Source organism: Raphanus sativus, chromosome 9 (assembly GCF_000801105.2).
Source record: "Raphanus sativus cultivar WK10039 chromosome 9, ASM80110v3, whole genome shotgun sequence".
Lineage (NCBI taxonomy): Eukaryota > Viridiplantae > Streptophyta > Magnoliopsida > Brassicales > Brassicaceae > Raphanus > Raphanus sativus.
Genome location: NC_079519.1, coordinates 28,767,082 through 28,788,167, shown reverse-complemented (window position 1 = coordinate 28,788,167; position 21,086 = coordinate 28,767,082). Strand labels below are relative to the sequence as shown.

The window sequence follows — 21,086 nt, the reverse complement described above, 5'->3', positions numbered from 1 at the left end:
TTTATGTGATAATAATATATCTTCTTTTTGTCACTTATTATAGTAATATATCTAAACTAAGACATATGGTCATTTTAAATTTGATAGTAGGTGTCCCGTACTGATAAGAGCCGTGCTTCATGCTGTGTGAGAAAGGCATGCCCAACGCCACCGAGAAAACCAGAAAAAAAAAAACGTAACGGTCTAAGATGAAGTATTTTCTTAATTGTTCACGAGTATTTTCGTCAATCCTCGGTGCATGTTCTTAAATTTTGGCAGTTTAAACGGAACTTTCTCATTACTCTGCTAGTCAGCTTATCTGAATATGATTTTCTGAGTTTTTAAATCTTGATTATTGTATACAATTCTATTTGATTTATTTTTTTCACTGTGAGTGGATTTATTTAATTATAAAATTAGAGATAAGAATATACTCCACCCACTACAAGAATAATGCATAAGCGCCGACAACTATATTCATCGGAAGTTACACGGTAATGACCCTTTCCTACTATTTCCCGAGAATAGAATATTAGTCGGAGTTTGGCTCTCGGTAATTTCCATTTCTCGGAAATAAGCCGGTAAATTCCGATGACTAATCTTGTCGGAAGTCTTTCTCGCAGAATGATCGGAAGATACCGAGAAACATTAGAGGGATATGTACAGACAAACTTCCGACAATTTAATATTTTTAATTAAAAAAAACAAATTAATAAAATACAAATAGAAATAGAAATATAATTCAAATAATATTAAACTATCAAATATATATTACATATAAACAATTAATTATTAAATTCTATAAAATAAAAACAAAAGTAATAATATATGGTGCCGGAGTTCGATGCGGTGTTGGTCTGAAGGCTCCGGCTACAAGGAGTTGCGGCGGTGACTGGGAATGAGTTGCAGGTGGCGGTGCAAGGAGTTCCGGCGGTGGTGGTGTAAGGAGTTCCATCGGTGGTGGTGTAAGGAGTTCCGTCGGTGGTGATTAAGAAGTTCCGGCGGTGGTGGTGTAAGGAGTTCCGGAGTAGCCGTGCAGAGAGTTACAGTTACGGCGGTCCAAGGAGTTGAGGTACTAGTTGTGGCTCTTGAAAGAATCACAGATCTAAAAAAACATAAATAAATATGAATGTCTCTTGAAAGAATCACCGATCTAAAAATAAACATAATGAGAGCATGGGAAGAAGAAACGAGGAGAAAAAAAGGAACCAAAGAAGATAAAAATGGAGGAAATAAGAAGAAGAAAAGGGAATCATTCATGGAGATCTGGGAACATAAGTCATAGAAGAGAAGATAAGCCGAATATTGATAGAGAAGAGGATCTATATTGTTGCTAAAAAAAAGAGGATTTATTATATTAAATAAAAATTATTAAATACATATGTTTCGAAATCATGAAATCGCTGTGAACCACATATTTATATATTAAATATTAAGCTTCAAATATTATATATTATCAGTTATATACACGATACAGATCTGTGTATATAATACAAAATTTCCGACGATGGTATCATGTAAATTCATCGGAACAATCTCCTTTTTAACACTGACTATTTCCCGATGATAACCTTTGACAAAATAGCGAGAAATTTTATTTGAAGGTACAATCCGAGAATTTTCCGAGAATTTAACGAGACGTTCCCGATAACTTTTTTTTCTCGGAAAAGTCCTTCAAAATTCCGATGAAATTAATGAATCCTCACTACTCTCTCGCTAAGTTATTAGGAATTTTCTGAGAACAAGGGTCATCGGAAACATTTTGTCGGAGTCGGTACCGTTTTCTTGTAGTGACCTGGTATACATGCATGAAGCAGCTTTACACATTTTCTAAATAGAAAAATATAATATTTCATATTTGCTAAGAACTTTTTAATATCTGTAATTTGCTCCATAACAATTTACGATGGGATCATATTTTATTAGCTCAACGACTTCGTCTTTATCTCTCTTGATAGTTGATACCAAACCACGTATACAATACACCTAGAGATCATCCCCATTTCACTCTGTGCCTTCTGATGGTTTGTAATGCCGAACTAAACCTAATATAAGTATATAACCAGATTATTTCCCTCGCTGTTTTCACCAACCAAGCAACAAAAAGCTGAATAATTTACTGACCTGATAAAATACTCAGTTGAACGAGGTCGATCCGAATCCATAGTCATTGCAACACAATGTCCAGACATTGATGACACAATAAATTCCGGTATTTGCTGTAGCAGAAGCTATAATAATAAAACAATGTTATTTACCATATACCTAAAAACTGTCTTCTTATTTTATTAAAAATTCTCAAGGTTTAGCAGTTACAAGGAAAATAAAGGGTATCAAACTTTTATTTTATAAATCAATCATAATATGAATAAAACTATTTAAAAGATTATTTATATAAAAACCTAAAAGTTATTGAAACACCAATAATAGTTAAAACAAAAAACTATTAGAATAAAAATAATACAAATAAACAGTAATTATTTTAATTCCATGTTGCATTAAATTTTACCAACTGAATCTTTTCATCCTCGAATCTTAAATCGAATTCTTAGCACTAAACTATTAAAATAAAGATAATATAAGTAAATAATAAGAATATCTAAAAACGTCTTTAAAAATTTGTTGCAAGTTTTAATAGATCAACCGAAAATAAGAAATAAAAAGAAAATCTCAAATCAGATAAAACCATAAACTATTTATATAAAAACCTAAAAGCTATGAAAACCTTGTACTAACTAAAATAGAAAAACTATTAAAATAAATAATATAAATAACTAATAACACGATCTAATTGCACGCTGCTTCAGTATTCCACCAAACTAAGAAATGAACAAGAAAATAATGCCGTGAGTCAAAATCAATCTCAAAGAGATATGATCTGATGCAGGACATGAAGACAAAAAAGGATGAAAAGAGAGCCACTTTCTTCATCGTGATCTGCGTTTCAATGACTTGCAAATCAGATTTATAACCCTTTATCTGCCATATATGTGACGTAACATGGAAACCCAACAACACAAAATCCAAAGATACTGAAGATCAAAACCCAAGATTTCTAATATCATTTCATGATCCCAAGTTCCCCAACAGAACAATCATAGTTAATGAACTTAGACGATAATGTGGTTGTAGAATAAGCCAAAGTCAAACTCAAAGAGCAACGACTTGATACAGCAGATGAAGGTAAGTTCAAGCACCAACGAACAACATCTATGACATATTTGAAGTGAACCATATTTTCCAGAGAGCTCAATGGATTACAGAAGAATAAAGATAAGAGACTGATCATTCTGGAGATAAGTCCAAGGGATCGCAGACATAACTTCCAGATCCTATCTTAAAATAAAATAAAATCCAAACTAAAGATTAGATCTCACTTAGCACTGTCTGAAGCCAATGATGATGCCCTTCTTCTAGCAACTCTAAGTATGTTTGCTGCTTCTCTCATTCCACTTAAGAAGGCTCCGTGCATTGTAGCCGGATATTGTTTGTTCGTCGCTTCACCAGCAAAGAACACTCTCCCATCTCCAACACTCTCAGCTAAAATGTCATAATCATCTCCAGATGAACCCACCGCAACATACGAGTAAGAACCGTACGAAAACTTGTCTTGTCCCCATCTGGAACAGAGGGCTTGAACCGGATCAGGAACAACGATTCCTTTCGGGTGATAAATCCCACGCAGTATCTGCAACACCCTTTTAACGGAATCAGTAGGCGACATTTTCTCAAACCTCTCTGCGGCGTCTCCAGCTACAAGTGCTACGAGCAACGGACCACCAGAGACCGAAGAGTAGCTGTAGAACAAGAAGAACTCTCCTCTCGTGCTAGAATCTTCGGTTAATCTCCCAAACGTATCAATCTCCTCCCCCCAAAAGTTATAAGGAAACAACATGGCAACCTTGTTCAACAGTCCGTACCCGAGTCTCTGAATCGCTTCTCTCTTCTTCTCAGGAAGCTCAGGGTAAAACCCAATGCTCCCCTTCTTCAGAACACCTAACGGAACAGTGCAGAGAGCCATGTCGCATGAGAACTCCTTATCCCCCGCATAAACCACAACACCGTCCCTTCCGTACCTAACACTCTCCACAACGTTCCCATAGAAAACAGGCAGATTCTCAGCCAAGGCGTGCACAAACGTCTCGTTCCCTCCAGGGATGAAACAATGATCACCACCCATCTCATACGGATCATCCTGATCCCAATACGCCATCGACAAGTTCCCTAGCAGCGTCGCATTCGCATACTCCAAATTCGCCAAATGCCAATCGAACAGCATCCTCTCCTCCTGCTCCTCAGCAACACCGTAAACCAACCTAAAAGTCTCCAGCGCTTCCCCTAACGGCACATCCACAGATTTAATCTCCTCAATCATCGACTGTCTCAACTTACAAACCCTATCCAACAGCTTATTAAACGACACCTCAATCTTCGAATCAACACCAACGTCAACAAGCTCGCCGCTAGGTAGATACAAAGGACAGATATCTCTAACCTTATGGAGAGGCAAACCTAACTGCCTCGCCAACACACCTAGTGGATTCCCATTGATCCCAGTCAACACACTCCCACCAACATCAGCCATCGCCTCAACACCACCATCCCCACCTCTCATCTTCCGGGTCTTAACCCGCCCGCCCGGTCTATCCCTCCCTTCCAAAACCAAAACCCTAAACCCCATCGACAACAACTGCCTAGCAGCAACCAAACCAGCTAAACCGGCGCCAACAACCACCACATTAGGCGGCTCCAAACCGTCAAAAGACCTCAATCTCGCCTCTTTGATAACCGGAGCTAAACCGAAATTAATATAACCGTGCTCCAACAGAAACTTGTAAGCGGTATCCACCAACGTCTTGTGCTCCAACCGTATAGACTCGAGCGCGTGGTCTCTCGTCAGCCAGTTGGAGACGTTGGACCTCCACAGCGCGACGATGTGGTTCCTCACGACGATGTAGTTCGCCTGCTCCTTCCCTCCGATGATCGGCACCACGTTGGCCTCGATCTCCTCCTCCGTGAGCGAGTTCACCGGAAACCCCACCGACATCGCCGTCAGGGCTTCGGAGTCAAGCTCTTTCCCGACGCTGCCGCGGCGGTTGCGGGAGAAGGCCTGGTTGTTCGCGGCCGAGGAGGAGTTTATCTCCGTGAAGAACCGCTTCCTGCGGCGGCGTTTTCTCGCCCTGGGCCCCGGCTCCAGCGGGTTAGGGTTTTGGGATCGAGGCTCCGTTACGAGATCGGAGGATTCTTCTTCTTCGAGGGATTCTGAGATGCTCGGAACGTCCGGTTCCTCGTCGGATTCGCTAGGAAGCGGTTTCTCGGTGGGCGTAGGGTTTGGATCTGCTTCGGCGACGTCATTGTCGATTTTGGCGTCGGTGTTGGGGGGTGTAACGGCTTCCTTCGTTAGAGAGGCTTGGGCGTTGGTTAAACTATCCGTGACCGTATTCGGTTTTTCCGGGCTTTCGGGTCGGATCTCTTGATCCTGCTCCATCGCAGTGAAGCTTTAGGATCTGTGTATTATCTTGCGGTGTTGAGTGAGAAAAGACGAGCGGGGGTTTTTTGATAAAATCAAAAGAGTCCACTATAAATGGGCCTGGCCCAATATGGAAACATGGTCAGAAGGTTTTAAACGTAGCCCATAAGCGTTGGTTTTAAACGTAGCCGATTCAACACCAAACGCATTTTGCTGCAGCGAAGGTTTTGAGAAATGCTGCGTTTGGTAGTCGAAAGAGCCGTTGTGAGAACAGTGGCTTATCTGGTTTCCGGTGGTGTAGGGATTGCTCATGTGGTTGCAGCCAGAAGCTTCCAGAAGAGTGGTAACAACAAGAGGAATGAATCAAGCATATTTGATCAAAGATCAGGAGAAGAAGTACTTGTTATTATAAAGTAAAATATAAATATATAAACTATAGAATAAACTGTGAATGATATGTTTTTTTTTAATTGCTGCGTAACATTAAAGGCCAAGAAAGTGCCATACTCATCTCTAAGTTAACGATTTGGACTCAACATAGACTCCATTGTATTGGTTTAAGTTTTAGTCCCAACTACTGCGGTCTCTTCTGGCAGCTTTCTTGTCCGAAAGAACTTTTTTGCTTTTAAGCCGTTTCTCATCAGCTTTCGCAGCCCTGAAAAATGTAAAGAAATCACCTTTGTAAAGCGTTGAGGGTGGTGAAGGAAGAGAGATGGATCCATGGAAAGGAGGATCGGTTCTTACATCTTTACGATTTTCTTCTTCTGTTCTTCTGATGGTGGAGGTGGAACATATGAAGCCGCATCAATAATCGCCTGATGAAGTTTAAACCAAAACACCTCAGCATCATACAGGAACCAAAGATGGCGACATTCAAATTAGAAAGTTTACCTGTAGCTTTGCAAGTGCATCGTCGATGTTGCCTCTGCGTAAAAAAAAAATAGTGTTAGAAAATGGGACTGTTTGCTTGAAAAATGGAACAAGAAAGAGATGATGATTAGGTTACTGACTTCTGCGTCCTGGTTTTGGTTGAAGATATCACAAGTTCTCCGTCCCTGTTGATCCGATTCTTCTCCTGTTAAGATCAGCTCCAAGCATCAAACAACTTGTACGCAACTATCTTTACTAACTAAATGGAACATGATAAGAAATAAAACTCGTGGTCATAGTATTGTAAAAAAACAAACCGTCTGTAAGATTTTCTCCCTGATCCTCTCACTTAACCAGTAGGCGTTTTTCACATTGAAGCGCATATCTACTTTGGTATTCACTGAAAAAAAGAAAAAGCAGGTAAACATGTGAAGGATATACAAGCATTGATACATGAATGCAAAGAAGAAAAGGTCAGACCTTTGTTCACATTTTGGCCTCCAGGACCACCGCTTCTAGCAAAGTTAAGCGTAACATGGTCTGCAAGTATATACCAAACAGATAAACAAATGAAACCATGAGTATGAACAGATCGAACTATAATTGTAATTCCATCAAAATCAGTATAAAATAGAGTTCTATAATAACATTTGTAGCATTGTCTGTAAATGTTTTCATCAAAATGACTACGGAACACAGTTCTAATTGTAACAGTGTCGATGCCTTGTTTCACTAAATCGACAAACTTTTAATTTAAATCAGAAATCTAAACCCTTACCGAGAGTGATTTGAGGAGTAGGCTCGTTGCCAGCGGAGCTAGCTCTCTCCTCCGCCTCGTGAAGCATCTGTTGCACCTGAGACAACCGTGACGAAACTTTCCGATCACCACCTCCACCGGGATTCGACGCCGCGCATCGGAAGGATCCGAATCGGGAACTGGAGTGAACGAGAGAGACCCCGGGAGTGCGACGGAGCGATGGGAAAAGAGAGTGGCACGATTTCGAGGAGGAGTGGAAGAGGAGAGGGTGGTGGATAAACTCGCGTATGATCAAGCTCGTCATCGTCCTGATTGCCGCCATTTTTTTCTTGTGGCTGAGAAGTGAAGTTTCCGATGTCAATGAGAGAAAAGTGACGACGAAATGTGGAAGACCCCTCTAGCTTTGCGTGGCTACCAAATTATCGGTTATTGAAGGTAACGGTTTGCTTTGACGGTTTGGAATTTGAATTCCCGGTTATTCAAAATTTCAAACGTGATTTCACGGTTCCAAACCCGCCGGTTCCGGGGTTAAATATAAAGGCCCTACTCTATTTTTTAAGAATGGGCATGGGAGAGTATCCATCTTATTATTTTTTTTTATCGTAGACAATTTTAATTACCTTATAAAAAATTACGTTTGACTACTCTTAGAAATGAAAAGGATGTCCCATCCCGAACCGCAATGAAATTATCTTCAAGTGGGTCATAGTAACTCAGGACCGCACAAACCGCGATCTCTGGAATGGCTATCCAAATCAGTTCAGCTATATGTACAAGTCTTTACGGCTTGACCACATGACATATGATAATATACGCAACAGGATGCTCATACCATTCCAGAACGTTTTAGACCACTAAGACATGATTCATCAGTCATTCATTTGTTTATTTATTATTCAAAACAATAGTTATAATCAATTTTGTCATACTCTAAATATATTAACATACCAATTAAAGATAATTGCAGAAGATATTTTTCATTAGCTTATAACTCATAAGTTCATAACCAGTTTTTTATTTTGATGAATCTAAAAATTAAATTAAAATAACCACCAAACTAAAGCTGCCAGTCCCAAAATAAATAAATAAAAGAACACTAAACTAAAACACCACCGGAACTCAAATCGTCATCGTCGGAGCTTGAATCATCATCACCGGAGCTCGAATCGTGGGCTCCCTTCATTTTCTCGGGAGAAAAGTCGCACGAATTACCTTCTTCTCGTTCGTTCTTATTTTTCAAGTAAAACAAAAAATGAAGTAGAAAAAACGCAGGTTCATGTAATCATGCATGACCCATTTCAGCCCATCCCAAATCTAGTCCCACAATAACAATCCGTTCCGCGAAATTCTTTAAAGACCAGACATGCAGTCTAAATTCATGATCACTTTTTCTAACCACCATTTTGAACTATATTATAAAATTTGCATTTGACAGTACTCTTTACATCATACTAAAAATCTACTATAATTGAACTTAAGTTGTGCTTTTTTGTGTCAAGGACTTAAGTTGTGTTTCATTGACCAAAAATTTATGTTGTTATAATATGATGATAACATTAGTATACAAACCATTAAACTATGGGTGCCAAGCCATTATAAATATGTATATATTGGATATATAGTCATACCTAGAATATACTTTGATTAATACCAATAATTTTTGTTTCATAAAATAACCTAAGCTGCCCAAATGCATATAAACTATTGGTTATTGTATTTAAGGCCTTTCACAACATTTTCTAAAATCAGTTCACATTGAAAATCTATCTATAACTTATTTAGAATCGGCATGTGCTAATGCAGAAATTTACTAGTCTAGAAGTGTGCCCATTTGGGAAAAAAACTCTTCTGTCAATTGGTTGAGTAGCAGTAATTATTGCTTTTTTCTAACTAACTTATTATTAGCAGATACAACGTCAGAGCAAAACTGATTTTAGTTCATATTTTGTCAAACTAGTAGAATCTTCCATACCTAATTAAGAAAAAGCGATATAAACGTGATTTGTCTCAAAAAACAAACATCGGTTACGAAAGAGAGCAGATTCTCGGTCACTCTCTAACTACAGTTTTATCGTAACACGTTTTATATATCTCCGCATACTGTCCTACTTCAAATTATTATACAAACTATATTAAAATTAAACATTACGTTCTGAACTTTGGTGCTGATATACTATTTCGAAAATGTTGGTGCGTTGCTACTGAACTATTTTTTTTTTTGAGAAAGTTTCTTCCGGTTTATGGACTGTCCAAGTTTACTGAACTATAATTGATAAGTAGAAATATACGTACTTTAGGTATGTATAAAAGAATCATACGTTTTTAACAAACAAAATGAATAACCACAAGTTTTGTGATGATTGATTACAACATTCATGTTCTCATATAACAAGTTATTATAAAAAAAATGTTAGTTTATGATGCTAATGAGAGTATGATTGTATGCTAAAAAGATATTGTTATCGGTAGTGTTGATTCATGATTTGCTTGCAAATAACGAAATCTAGAGGAAATAATTCCATCACATGCTCCATAAGAAATTATAATGTTTATAATATTAATCAAAATCATAATTCAAATAGAAATAAGTCAGTAAGTCACTCTCTCTTTTTATCATTATGCACTTCATATCAAACCCTCGCAAGTAATAATGGTTCCTCATTTCAAATAATTCTACATTTTCATCTCTAGCAATTCCAAGAATCTAAAACTAAAACATGGAGTAACAATATGGACTTCTAAGAACCCATTTATATATTATAAAAATTAATAAAAAATACTTTACAAATACATTTCCAAAACAAAACAAAATTTATCTTCATAGATGAAGTATAAAAAAATACAAATCTCAATTCCTTATTCTGTGTATTTAAGCAAAAAAATTTCCTTATTCTGTGTAACATCATGGTAAGAAAATTACTCCCTCTGTTTTAGTATGTAAATAGCTTTAGTAAAAAGTAGTAATATTAAAAAAAAATTAAAGATAACATTTACTATATAAATTAAACTAATAATAAAAATGTATGAATTATTAGATTGGTTATATAGTATTCAATAAATGAAAAAGATTACTTTAGGTTTTAGATACCTTATTATATTGTGAAACGAACTTTTTTTTTTTTGCTAAAACTAACTATATATTGAAATAAAAGAAATACAATATAATAACTAGGCATCTAGTTCCAAAAGGTGCAAACTTGAAATTGTATTTGTTTTCTTATTTTATTAAAATACTTTTGTTTTTTAGGTTGATGGTATATATTAAAGTATCTAGAATCTATTGTTAATTTATTATCTATAATAGCATTTAGAAATAAAATTACTAACTCACCTCTATTTCCTTTTCTATAGTATTAATTGTTGTTTTAGAAATAGATCAAAACATATTCATCTTTGTTATAAAGTTATTATATTTTAGAGGTGGAAATAGCAAAATACATTAGAAATGGTGTTAGTAAGCTCAAACATAATATTCTTGGATCCTCCTCGACAAGATGAACTTTTTTGAAAAAAAAAATATTTTATAAAAGAAAATCTTTGTAGTAGCTAACTACTAATAATCCTTAGAAAAGTTACAAATAGCTTTCAAAACATTTACATAAATATTTAAAGACAACTGATCTATCTAAAAAGTACCTATCTAAAAATTACATTTTTTACATTTTCAATACACTTTTTACTTAATTAATAATAGTATATTGTAAATTTCAAGAAAATTAATTGTGGTTATTGAATTTCTATTGATTAAATTTTTTGGAAAATAGTAAACTTCAAAAAGAATAATTAATTATAATCAAAATTTATTTTTAATATGTGTGAAATTTCTAAAATATAAAACATTTCGAAATGGAGGGACTATTTGGTATTAATAAAACGAATACAATAATTTCTGTACAAATCTGTTGAAAATGCTTTTTAATAACTTGATATGTTCTTCAAGAACTTGAGATTCATTACGTCATTAAGGGCATCTCCAACCACATTTTATTTTTCACTATAAAATAGAGTTTAGAGTAAAAGATGCTCCAATAATATTCTATTTCTCACTTTATAATAGAGTGAAAAATAGGTTTACTCCAGATATATAATAAGTTATTCTTTTGTTCATCGCTCTATTTTTTACTCTAAAATAGAGTACCATTGGAGTAAATTTCATCACTATTATAGAATTACTCTATTTTAGAGTAAAAAATAGAATAAACCCTCGGAGATGGTTTAAGAACGAGACAATCGCGTCATGTTCCGAGCGAGATTCCACTTAAACTCGGGATGTTTGCCCTCGCGTGCCAAAACACAAACGACCTTGTCAAATAGACGATGCCGTATACAGATTCTTACACGTGGTAAGCTATGATCTCTTACTCCTACTAACTCCTTCAGCAACGTGTACTCAGTGAATATACATGACACGTGTCTGTCTAATAATGGATTGTCGACATCAGAAAAGGCATTCTCACAAGACTTCTCAAAACTTATAAAATTACTGTTAATTGAGCGGCTATTGTTAAGAACTTAATTAGTGAGGAATTTTCACAAGAGTTCTCAAAACTTATAAAATTAAACATTTTAGAATTTGTTCTTTTGACCAAAAAAACTATTCTAAAACTATAGTAATGTCTCACATTATTCAAGAAAGAAAACTAACTAAATATATAATAGAAATCAATATCTTGTTTGATAAATTCACACCACATGGTATTTCTGTGATAATCCAATTATTTTAAAACAGTTATGACTAAATGTTAATATGTTAGTTAAGAAAAACTAAATTTTAATATTTCCAACTTTTTAAAGGTTCACATAGTTTCGAGCATTACTAATGCCTTAAGAACTGCATCAGTCGATTATGATGGTTAAATTATCGAGTATAATATGGGTAAAGTCGTTTTAGGATGATCATACGTTGGATTGTTTTACCTTTGACATCAATATAGAAAGGAAATTAGATATACATAAAACAGTAGTAGATACCAAACATAAGTGATAAGAGAGCAATGATTTTTGTCCGTCGTACCACATGTCAAGGCCATTAGCGTAATCATCAAATTTAGTGGCAAGAAGTGTATCCCGCGGTTCTTTTATAAATGACGTTTTAGCATTTTGATTTTGTTCCAAATATTCGTTTCCAAAAATCTAGGTAAATAATAAAGGAAATTGACTTTATTTAGCCTTGAATAAATTAAGTATTTCAAAAGACTAGGATAGGTATTGTCTTAGTCTCCTAAATTTGTGTGGAATTTTGTTAAACGTCATTTAAAACAAAATGGATGGAGTATTTCATTATTTAATCAGATAAGCAGTCAGTGATCACACAAATTACCAGGTGAAATAAACTACAGATAATATAATTACAACCTGTAGTAAGAGTCATAAGGCTGATTATGTAGGGTAACCAATAGTTTTGCATTTTTCTACTACATTAAATAGGGTATGTCCTCATTTCTATAAAAACATGTCAAAGGGAAACGAATCTACTTTATTTGTTTATATATATATCAAAAATGGATTTGTATAATGATGAAGAAGCATTGGGAGCCGACGAGATTCTTGTGTAACTTGAAAAGATTGTCCTCTACCATATCATCATAATTTTATCTTTACAACGTTTTCAAATCTTTTATACAAATGAAACTAAAATTGATTAAAAGCAAGTAATGAAAGAGAATTTGGTAAGAAGTCAGCATTTGCCGACAGGAAATTCTGTCTTACCACCAGAATACCAAATCAATAATTCCAACTACTTTTTTGAGGTCGTCACTTCTTACTTCTTTCTCTGGCGTCTATGCATTTTTATACTCTTTCTGTGTTAATTTACTGGTGTTTAGAAGAAAAAAGTTTGGGTTGTTCAAGAAAAAAAAAAGAAGAAAAAAGTTTGTTTCAAAACAATTGGTATTTTCATTATTCTAGATAAAATATAGTAATATCTGAACTTTATGAACAATTACAAAATATTGAGTTTTTTTCTTATTAATTGAATTAGTTCATTAATAATATTTTTATGTAACCAAGAAAAATTATATAAAATTTATATTTTCTTAATTTATATGCAAAAAAATTTAAAACCACTTAAACGGATACATAGGAAGTATATTTTATTCATTCAGAAATACAAATTTCATGTCGAAAATGTACCAGTGTAAGTCCATAACATCAGTGTTGTAGCTTAAATAGCAACAATATAATAGAATAATTTTTTTTAACATTTCTCAAAATTTATAAACTATTGAACTACTTCTTCAAGTTGCCGTCAGTTTTAATATTTAATAAGGATTGGAAAATTTAAGGAAATAAATAAATGATAATCACCATAAGAAAATTAAAAAAGCAAAAAAAATTAAATAATCTATTTAAAATGTAAAAATAAAAAGGAGATATGTTACCATAATTACACAAAAATGTATATTTTATTTAAATCCAAATATTTTGAAGGGAACTAAAATTGAAAAATTATTTTTAAAAACAGTTTAACCTAATAAGAAACCACAACAACGTTTAGAAATATTTGTATATTTTAAAATTTATAATCATTCTAAAAATGTATCTATATTTTAGTTTGAAAATGTTAGAGATGGATGAAACCATGTAATATTTTTTTAAAAAAAATATACAGCACAAAAATATAATACCTACCATTTTATATAAATTTCCTTTCCAAAAAATAAAATAAAAGTACTATAAATATAATAAAGTTTAGAATAAAATTTTAATAAAAATTAAAAATTATTCTATAAACAATAATCGATGAACTTTATTTTATCAAAAATTTCTAATTATGATTCACGAAGTTTATCTATCTTATTAAAGTAGAAGTACTTTAAGCTTTTGTTTGGTAATAGGGTTAGGAGTCTTTAAAAAAAAAAATTTGTTTGGTAACAAAGATAGTAGAGAATTTTGTCTTTTCTTTATTTAAATGATAGATTTAAGTATTTAATGTCTTTTCCTAATTTAAATAATAGATTTCTTTAATAGAATGAATCTTAACCAAAATAATTTTTTTTATAGATTTTTTTGTTAACATTTAATATTTTTCAATATTTATTAATAAAAATAATAAAATAAAAATCACACATCAAAATCAATTTATATATCATATAAATAAAATATAAAATATTTTATTTATAAATTGTTAGTATAACACTTTTATAATATAAGTCCAATTAGTTATAAATATTAGACTTTTATATGATACACTATGATATAATAGACGATTAAAATCACTTAATATAATTATTTAAAGTAATAAATAAAAATTTTGTTTTAAAATGCTATACTAACAATTATGTAATACATATTAATTTACACACACACACACACACACACACACACACATATATATATATATATATATATAGATAGATATTATAATTAGAACAAAGAAAAAAACTGAAGTGAAAGCAAATATTTATACGGGCACGGTCAAACTATAGAAATAAACAACAATGACGTAAGATTTTTTTTATAACAATTTATTTTAATTTCAAATATGTTTATATATTTTATGTATTTATAAATTATTTTATTTGTTATTAAAAATGCTAAGATTTTAGAATTGGAAAAAAATATGACCCATCTCTATATTATTTTAGTTAGGAATTTAAAATTTATATCAAAATATTTTTTTTAACTTTTAATTTTTATTATAACTAAAAATTTTAATTTTCAATTTAAATTTATGTTTAAATATTACAAATATATCATTTATAAATAAAAACTAATAACATAAAATAAATACCCGCCCGGTTGGACGGGTCAAGATCTAGTACATATTAAGGTTGATGTAGTTTGTTTAACAAAAAAATGTTTCTTTGATTTCTTAGTTTGAAATGAAATATAAATTATAAGGTTTTATCGATTACTGTATTCATAATTTGTAGAGTAATTCTTTCAAATAACACATTTTAAGTTTTTGTCACAAAATAACCCTAAAAAAATAAAATAACCAAAATAGTTTTTTCTTGTTATGAAAATTTAAATATTTATTTTTTATTTTAAAAAATTTGAATTCGTCCCTTAAACCCACCCCTGAACAAACCACAAATTTTATATTAGTTAACCCTAGGAATATAAATGCATATTTACACTTTAATAAAATTTATTTTAGTCATTTTCCTCTTTGAAAGACTATTTGGTGAAAATAAACTGAAAATGGCTACCTAAAGGATTTTTTTATATAATATCAATTAAAATTATAAACAAAAATGATATTTAACATAAAAACTCAGTTGATAGTCTCTTAAAGGTTGTATTTTTTTTTTTCAGAAGTGTTCAGTATCAACGTATTTGTATAAAGTATAAATACTGAGATAATTCGTGTTTCTAGTCAAAATATTTTCTGTGGATATGAGTTTTGAATTTTCTTGAGATCAACAGCTAATGGAGGTGGGTAAGGTGAATCTAATACCAATCAAGTATAAAGTTTGCAAGACAAAAATAAAGTGTATTCTTTTTCATAATAATATGCTGTTTGTGGGGTATAATTGTTGATATATACTTTTGGTGTTTTAACCCCCCCTTTTGGCAAGTAAAAAATGAATAATTGATAAATAATTTAAAAGCAATCCAATTTGTTTGCACTCAATAACAATTATTCTCAACACTTGCAAATTGATAGATTAGCAATCAGCGGTTGAAAACTATCAATACTATCATATGATGAAGAATATAGATACATACATATTTGTAAGAAAATGGTTGTTGACAAGGCATTGTCACACAAAAAAGTAAGAGATTACTTAGATCTATATATTTGTCTGGCAAAAACCATCCAAAATGAATGTGTTTTTCTTTACATTCTTAATAGTTATGTATATGTACATTTCTTCTTAAAATATTCATTATTCTATTCATTATTATATTTTTATTGGTTGTTCTGTTATTACTTAATTTGTGTAGTTTCACTTTAGTTGTCGAGTCAGTCTAGTTATGACATTTTCACCACTAGAATTTCAAAATTCAGTACTATTGATAAAGCTTGTGGTGGTTAGATTTGCATATCAAAAGAACTAAAACTTTTTCAAACAGCAGTTCTTGACTTTTTATTTCTTCTACTATTATTTACTTACAAGATCATAAACATCATGGGTTTGCGCAAGAAAAAACATTTTTTTTTCTATTAAATCTAGAAATGATCATGTATATAGTACAAATCATGAGCTTCGGTGAAAAGGCCAAAAGACTTGACATTTTTAACCATTCACAACAGAAAAAAAAAGGTTATGGGTAAACACACATTGTGCTACAAGATCTACAAGAATCGAATCTTTGAGCTTTATCCATGAAGACCAAATCAAGTTTTTGTAATCCCCAACCAACAACAAACAAGGTTTTGGATTTTTCGGGTCGAAGCTTTTAAGTTTTAAGATTGTTCTTCTACTTCAACAGTTTCACAACTTCAATATTACATCAAAAAAGCTATGATTTGATGCAAGAACCTCCCAATAAACTTGCTTTCCTTGTGGGGATCCACATATATATCTTTTTTTTTTGAGAAAGGATGTAAACGGAAAAAAAATGCTCGGGTAAATTGATAGTTAGCTAGATAAATCATAATCATGTGGGCAGTGAAAGCGAAAACCCGGTTACTTGCTTGGATGACAGAAAGGTTTACATCTTTCGTCGTCGACATCAAGAGAAACTATCATTTTATGATGGAGAAAGAACGTGAAAAAAAAAATCAAATTAAAAAGGGTTTAAAATCCAATTTCTTGAAATGGAAAGACATTGGTTTCAGTCATGATTAAAGAATACTAGATTTTGACCCGCGCTTTTGAAGCGCGGGATATTTTACGATGAAAAATTTCACTAATAATTTAACAAATATTTTGGTTAGTTTTAAAGAGTGTGTATTTAAAATATTTTTGCATTTAAATCAGTATTTTTAAATTCAACCCGATTGTGATTATACCGGTTAATCCGGAGATCTGACAATTCAATTTATGTTTTTAAAATATTCATATTAAAAAATTACTAAAACCCGAGACTAACCGATTGAACTGATGGATGACCGATATGTAATCTAATTGGATTTAAATTGTAATAGTTTCATAATTTGCAATCTTATAATCGAAATTTTAAAGTTCACTATTTTGCAATTTATGAAATTATGACGTTTCTACAAAATTTTAAAGAGAAAATGATAGATATAAAATAACTAAGATTAATTATTGTATTATTTGGAAACATTGATAATAGTATAAAAAATATATTGTTTGGAAACATTGATAGTAGTATAAAGAAATAAGTATATTGTTTGGAAACATGGATAATAGTATAAAGAAAGGAACATTAGTGACTTAATGTATATTTAACTATAAAGTATAAAAGTATATTTAATTTAAAAACTTACAAAATAAATGTTAGGTCCAACAGAATGTTTCTGTTTTAATAAGATAGATTAACGCTAATGAAAAAAGAACAAAGGAGACAGAGAAAGGGATAATTAGAATGTCCTATAGAGAAGATGAAACTGTCGTTGAATCTTCTGTTGATGCCATTAATGTTCTTAACTACAAGCTTTGAGCTTTTGAACCAACAGATTGATGATAAATTGATAAGGACACGACAAGAAACCTGAATAGAAGTCGTTTGACGTTATATTTCATCACTACTCAAACCAAATTTATGCAGAAACACAAACTTTTAAATGGCAATATTGCTCTTGTATTAATGATTTTCAAAACCAGTCTCAAGTTCATTGCTACAATCAAAGCAAAAAGAAACCGAAAAACCGCCTAAAATTATGATCGAAATAGACTTACAGAAATACAATGATAGGGCTCTTTTTCTCACCTCCTAAAGGAGCCAAGTAATAGCAAAAAGAAAGTAAATAAAAGAACTCAAACAATCTACAAAATGACCAAGCTCTAAAGAAAAAAACTAACATAGAAAGAAGTTAAAAAAATTAACAAGTCACACCGAGGATGTGTCCATGAGAACATCATTGAGCACAACATCTTCACCATTATCCATGGTGAGAAGCTCAGCATCCCTCTCTTCATCGTTGGAGAAATCTCGCCTTTCGAACTTCGAGTTTGCTGATATGAAAACTAGCTTTTGTGCTCTATCCATGGCTGCACGCGATGATCTCCCATGAGAGTTTACCCATCTCAAAAGGGAGGAGTTGCATTTGAACCCACAAGAAGTTGCATGGAGGAAAATAAGCCTAACAGCAACTCTCCCCAGTGACCTGAACTCACTAAGATAAGTTTCCCAAACAAGCCTACTACTTTGCGGATTAGCTACCCTCATCTTCCCTGAAACAGGGTCTCTCTCCTTCATTTGAACAGCCCTTGCATAATCCGGATCAAGCCCTTCCGTCCTCCATTTCATCAGCTCCATCATTGCAATATGTGCCTCGTCTCTAGACACAAGCCTTGTTATCAACTTATCAACATCTTTCTCTTGCTCCGGCGACAAGCATTTAAACGGAGGAAGGTACTTCCCGCTGCTGTCTCTTATCAAGTAAAGTGGGTCGAGTATAAAGGCCGCAGCCCAAGCCGGATGATAACACTTCTTGAATCTTCTCTCAACGACCCTCTCAACTTGACTCTCTTCGGCTACATTGAACTTAACGCACCAATCTTTTATCTTTGATCTTAACTCCTCCCAAAGCGGCAAACACTGCCCTATCAAAGGCCTCTCTTCCTCTATCCGTCGAGCCATTTCTTTAACGAGCTTCAACAACGAATAAACCGCCTCGACCTCGTTCCAAAACCCGACATCCCCAACCATTTCAGCTACCTCTCTAGCTAAGTGATCCTCCATTACAACAACCTTACAAGCATCGTCTAGCATCACCAACTGAATCGCTCTAGCGGAGTTAAGCACATCCTCGATTAGACTACACAACGGCTCAAACGAGGAACATTCCAAAGGCAAAAGCAGTAGTCTAGATTCCCCTTGCTCTTGCAACTGATACTTACACAGCAAGTTTCTCATCTGCGCCGTGCCGTTCACGAAACCGACGAGCTTCGAGCAGCTCTGAGAGACGGATTTAAACAAAGGAAGCTCTTTAATGAAATCTTTAATCAAACTGTTGAACCCTTGAAACTGACAAGAGAGGTTCACCATCCACTGATGCTGGCTCTCAAGATTCCTCAACGCTTTGCTCATAAACCTATCCGAAACAACCCCGACACACCTCTGAGGTGAATTACCGCAAATACCCCTAACCGTCTCCCAAATAACTTCCTCAGCGTAGTTAGACGGAACAGCTCCGTTAACAAACAGAGCTCGTCTGTACAGACACGTCCCGTTGGGTAAGTTCACAACCAAGCTCACGAGATTCTCGCCGGAGCTTTCGTACTTCCACCCGTCGGAAGCGAGCTGGAAGAACATCGCGTCGTGGATTCTCGACTCAGCCTCAGCTCTCGAACCCTCGTACCTCATCTCCAACCTTCCGGCGACGAAGTCTCTCCGCGAGACGATCGGTAACCCGACTTGCGTTAGGAAAGCTCTCAGCTTCGGATGCTCGAGACCAGACAGAGAAACGGAACCGCAAGACTCGAACACCCAGTCGGAGAGAGAAGCAAGCGCCGAGTCCACCTGGGCTCTGCTCAGCTTCTGCGTCTGCGTGGGGCTCTTGAGCTTCTTCACACTGTTCTCCAGCATAGCCAAAGGACCCAGATCGTCTTTTCCGCCGGAAAGCATCAAATGCGGCTGACCCACCGCCGCCGGAAAGAGCAAGCCTCCGCCGCAGTATCTCGCCGGATCAACGACGGTGAGAGGCGTCACGTGGTAAGACCCCGGATGGAGATGATTCAGCGGCGAGGCGGAGCTTCCACCGGAGGAGTTGCGTTTCCGGCTAGCCGCCGCCGGAGGCGGCGGCGGCGGCGGAGGAGGAGAGATCGTGGAGATGGGTTTGGGCAAAGAGGTGAAATTGGGGCAGGTACCGCGTTTGAGATGCTCGGAGGCGGTGCGGGAAGGGTTAGAGGCGGAGAAAACGGCGTCGCATAAGGAGCAGCGGAGCTTAACGGCTTTAGGGAGGTTAGTGTCGGTGTTGTGTAGTAAGATTGGTTCGAGATGGCTCCAGTACCACGCGCCTTTGCCTTTTATTGCTTTTGTTCTCACCGTCATTAATCCTTCGTAACGCTTCTGTAACGCTTTGGACGCTAATTCTTCTGCAGATGGTAATGGCGGTTGCTGCGGCGACTGCGGTTGAGATGCGTTCGTGGTCGTGGTCGCCATTGAAACTCTATAATCAGACCAAACTCCTTCGTTTTAATACGAAAAAATGTTTTAAAAAAGAGTGTTATATTTTGGCCGGGAGACTCGCCGGTTGCCGGAGGTAATCGGAGCTCAGGTGATTTCTCATGGTGGAGTTTAGACCCAGAAAGAAAGATCTTTTTCCTCTTTCTCTGCTCTCTCACTGATCGTTTCTTTGGGATTTTTTTTTAAAGAAACTGAGAAAATTCAGAGAACAGAGACAGGAGAGAGGAGAAGAAAGTAAGGGAGGAGAGTTTTGAATCGCACGCGTTGTGGGAAAGCGCGTGGAGTGAAAATGTAACATTGAAGGGAACGTTTGATAGGAACAAGGTTGAGACCAGAGCCCCACGTCGTACGAGAAGGAAACAGAGCATTGGATGTTAGACTCTCTCACATCTCTCTCATTGGTACGTCGGTTTCACGCTCCACATAAACGTTTTCTTTTATTTATTCATTATTTAACAATTTTTCTTGAAAATAAATAATCAATTTTTCAAAAGGAATTTGGATGTTTCATATTTTTCTCTTCTTGTTTTTGTAGGTGAATTGTTGGGTTCTTGTATGGAATAGGTCTTCGTCTCTTTACTCTTTTCCTTGATTTAATATTTTAAATCTATATATATATATTAAATAATAGTTGATACTATTATATAGTATCAACTATCAACGTAATCAAATTTGGTATCTTAAGAATTTTGAAATGGTATAATTCGTGTTGTGAACTAATCAGTAACCACCCATATGATTACAGTTTAGGGAAATCATTCATGACATAAGCATAAGCAGCAGGTTCACAAACTTAGTACA

The 21,086-nt window shown here is 34.4% G+C and overlaps 3 protein-coding genes across 3 annotated transcripts; all 3 read right to left on the bottom strand.

The window, feature by feature from the left end:
- Positions 1-3,102: 3,102 nt before the first annotated feature.
- LOC108828009 (lysine-specific histone demethylase 1 homolog 1) lies at positions 3,103-5,522 on the bottom strand. Its single transcript, XM_018601549.2, has one exon. It carries the CDS (start codon positions 5,465-5,467, stop codon positions 3,353-3,355), a length of 2,115 nt encoding a protein of 704 aa, XP_018457051.1. The 5' UTR covers positions 5,468-5,522; the 3' UTR covers positions 3,103-3,352.
- A 311-nt stretch (positions 5,523-5,833) lies between these two features.
- Positions 5,834-7,485, bottom strand: LOC108828010 (uncharacterized). The gene is made up of 7 exons (XM_018601550.2): positions 7,098-7,485; positions 6,800-6,859; positions 6,637-6,719; positions 6,460-6,524; positions 6,341-6,374; positions 6,194-6,264; positions 5,834-6,104 (listed from the first exon to the last, which is right to left on the bottom strand). The coding sequence occupies exons 1-7, from the start codon at positions 7,396-7,398 to the stop codon at positions 6,014-6,016; spliced, it is 705 nt and encodes a 234-aa protein (XP_018457052.1). The 5' UTR covers positions 7,399-7,485; the 3' UTR covers positions 5,834-6,013.
- A 10,305-nt stretch (positions 7,486-17,790) lies between these two features.
- Positions 17,791-20,613, bottom strand: LOC108828436 (uncharacterized). The gene has a single exon (XM_018602133.2). The coding sequence runs from the start codon at positions 20,259-20,261 to the stop codon at positions 17,985-17,987; it is 2,277 nt and encodes a 758-aa protein (XP_018457635.1). The 5' UTR covers positions 20,262-20,613; the 3' UTR covers positions 17,791-17,984.
- Between the last annotated feature and the right edge of the window lie 473 nt (positions 20,614-21,086).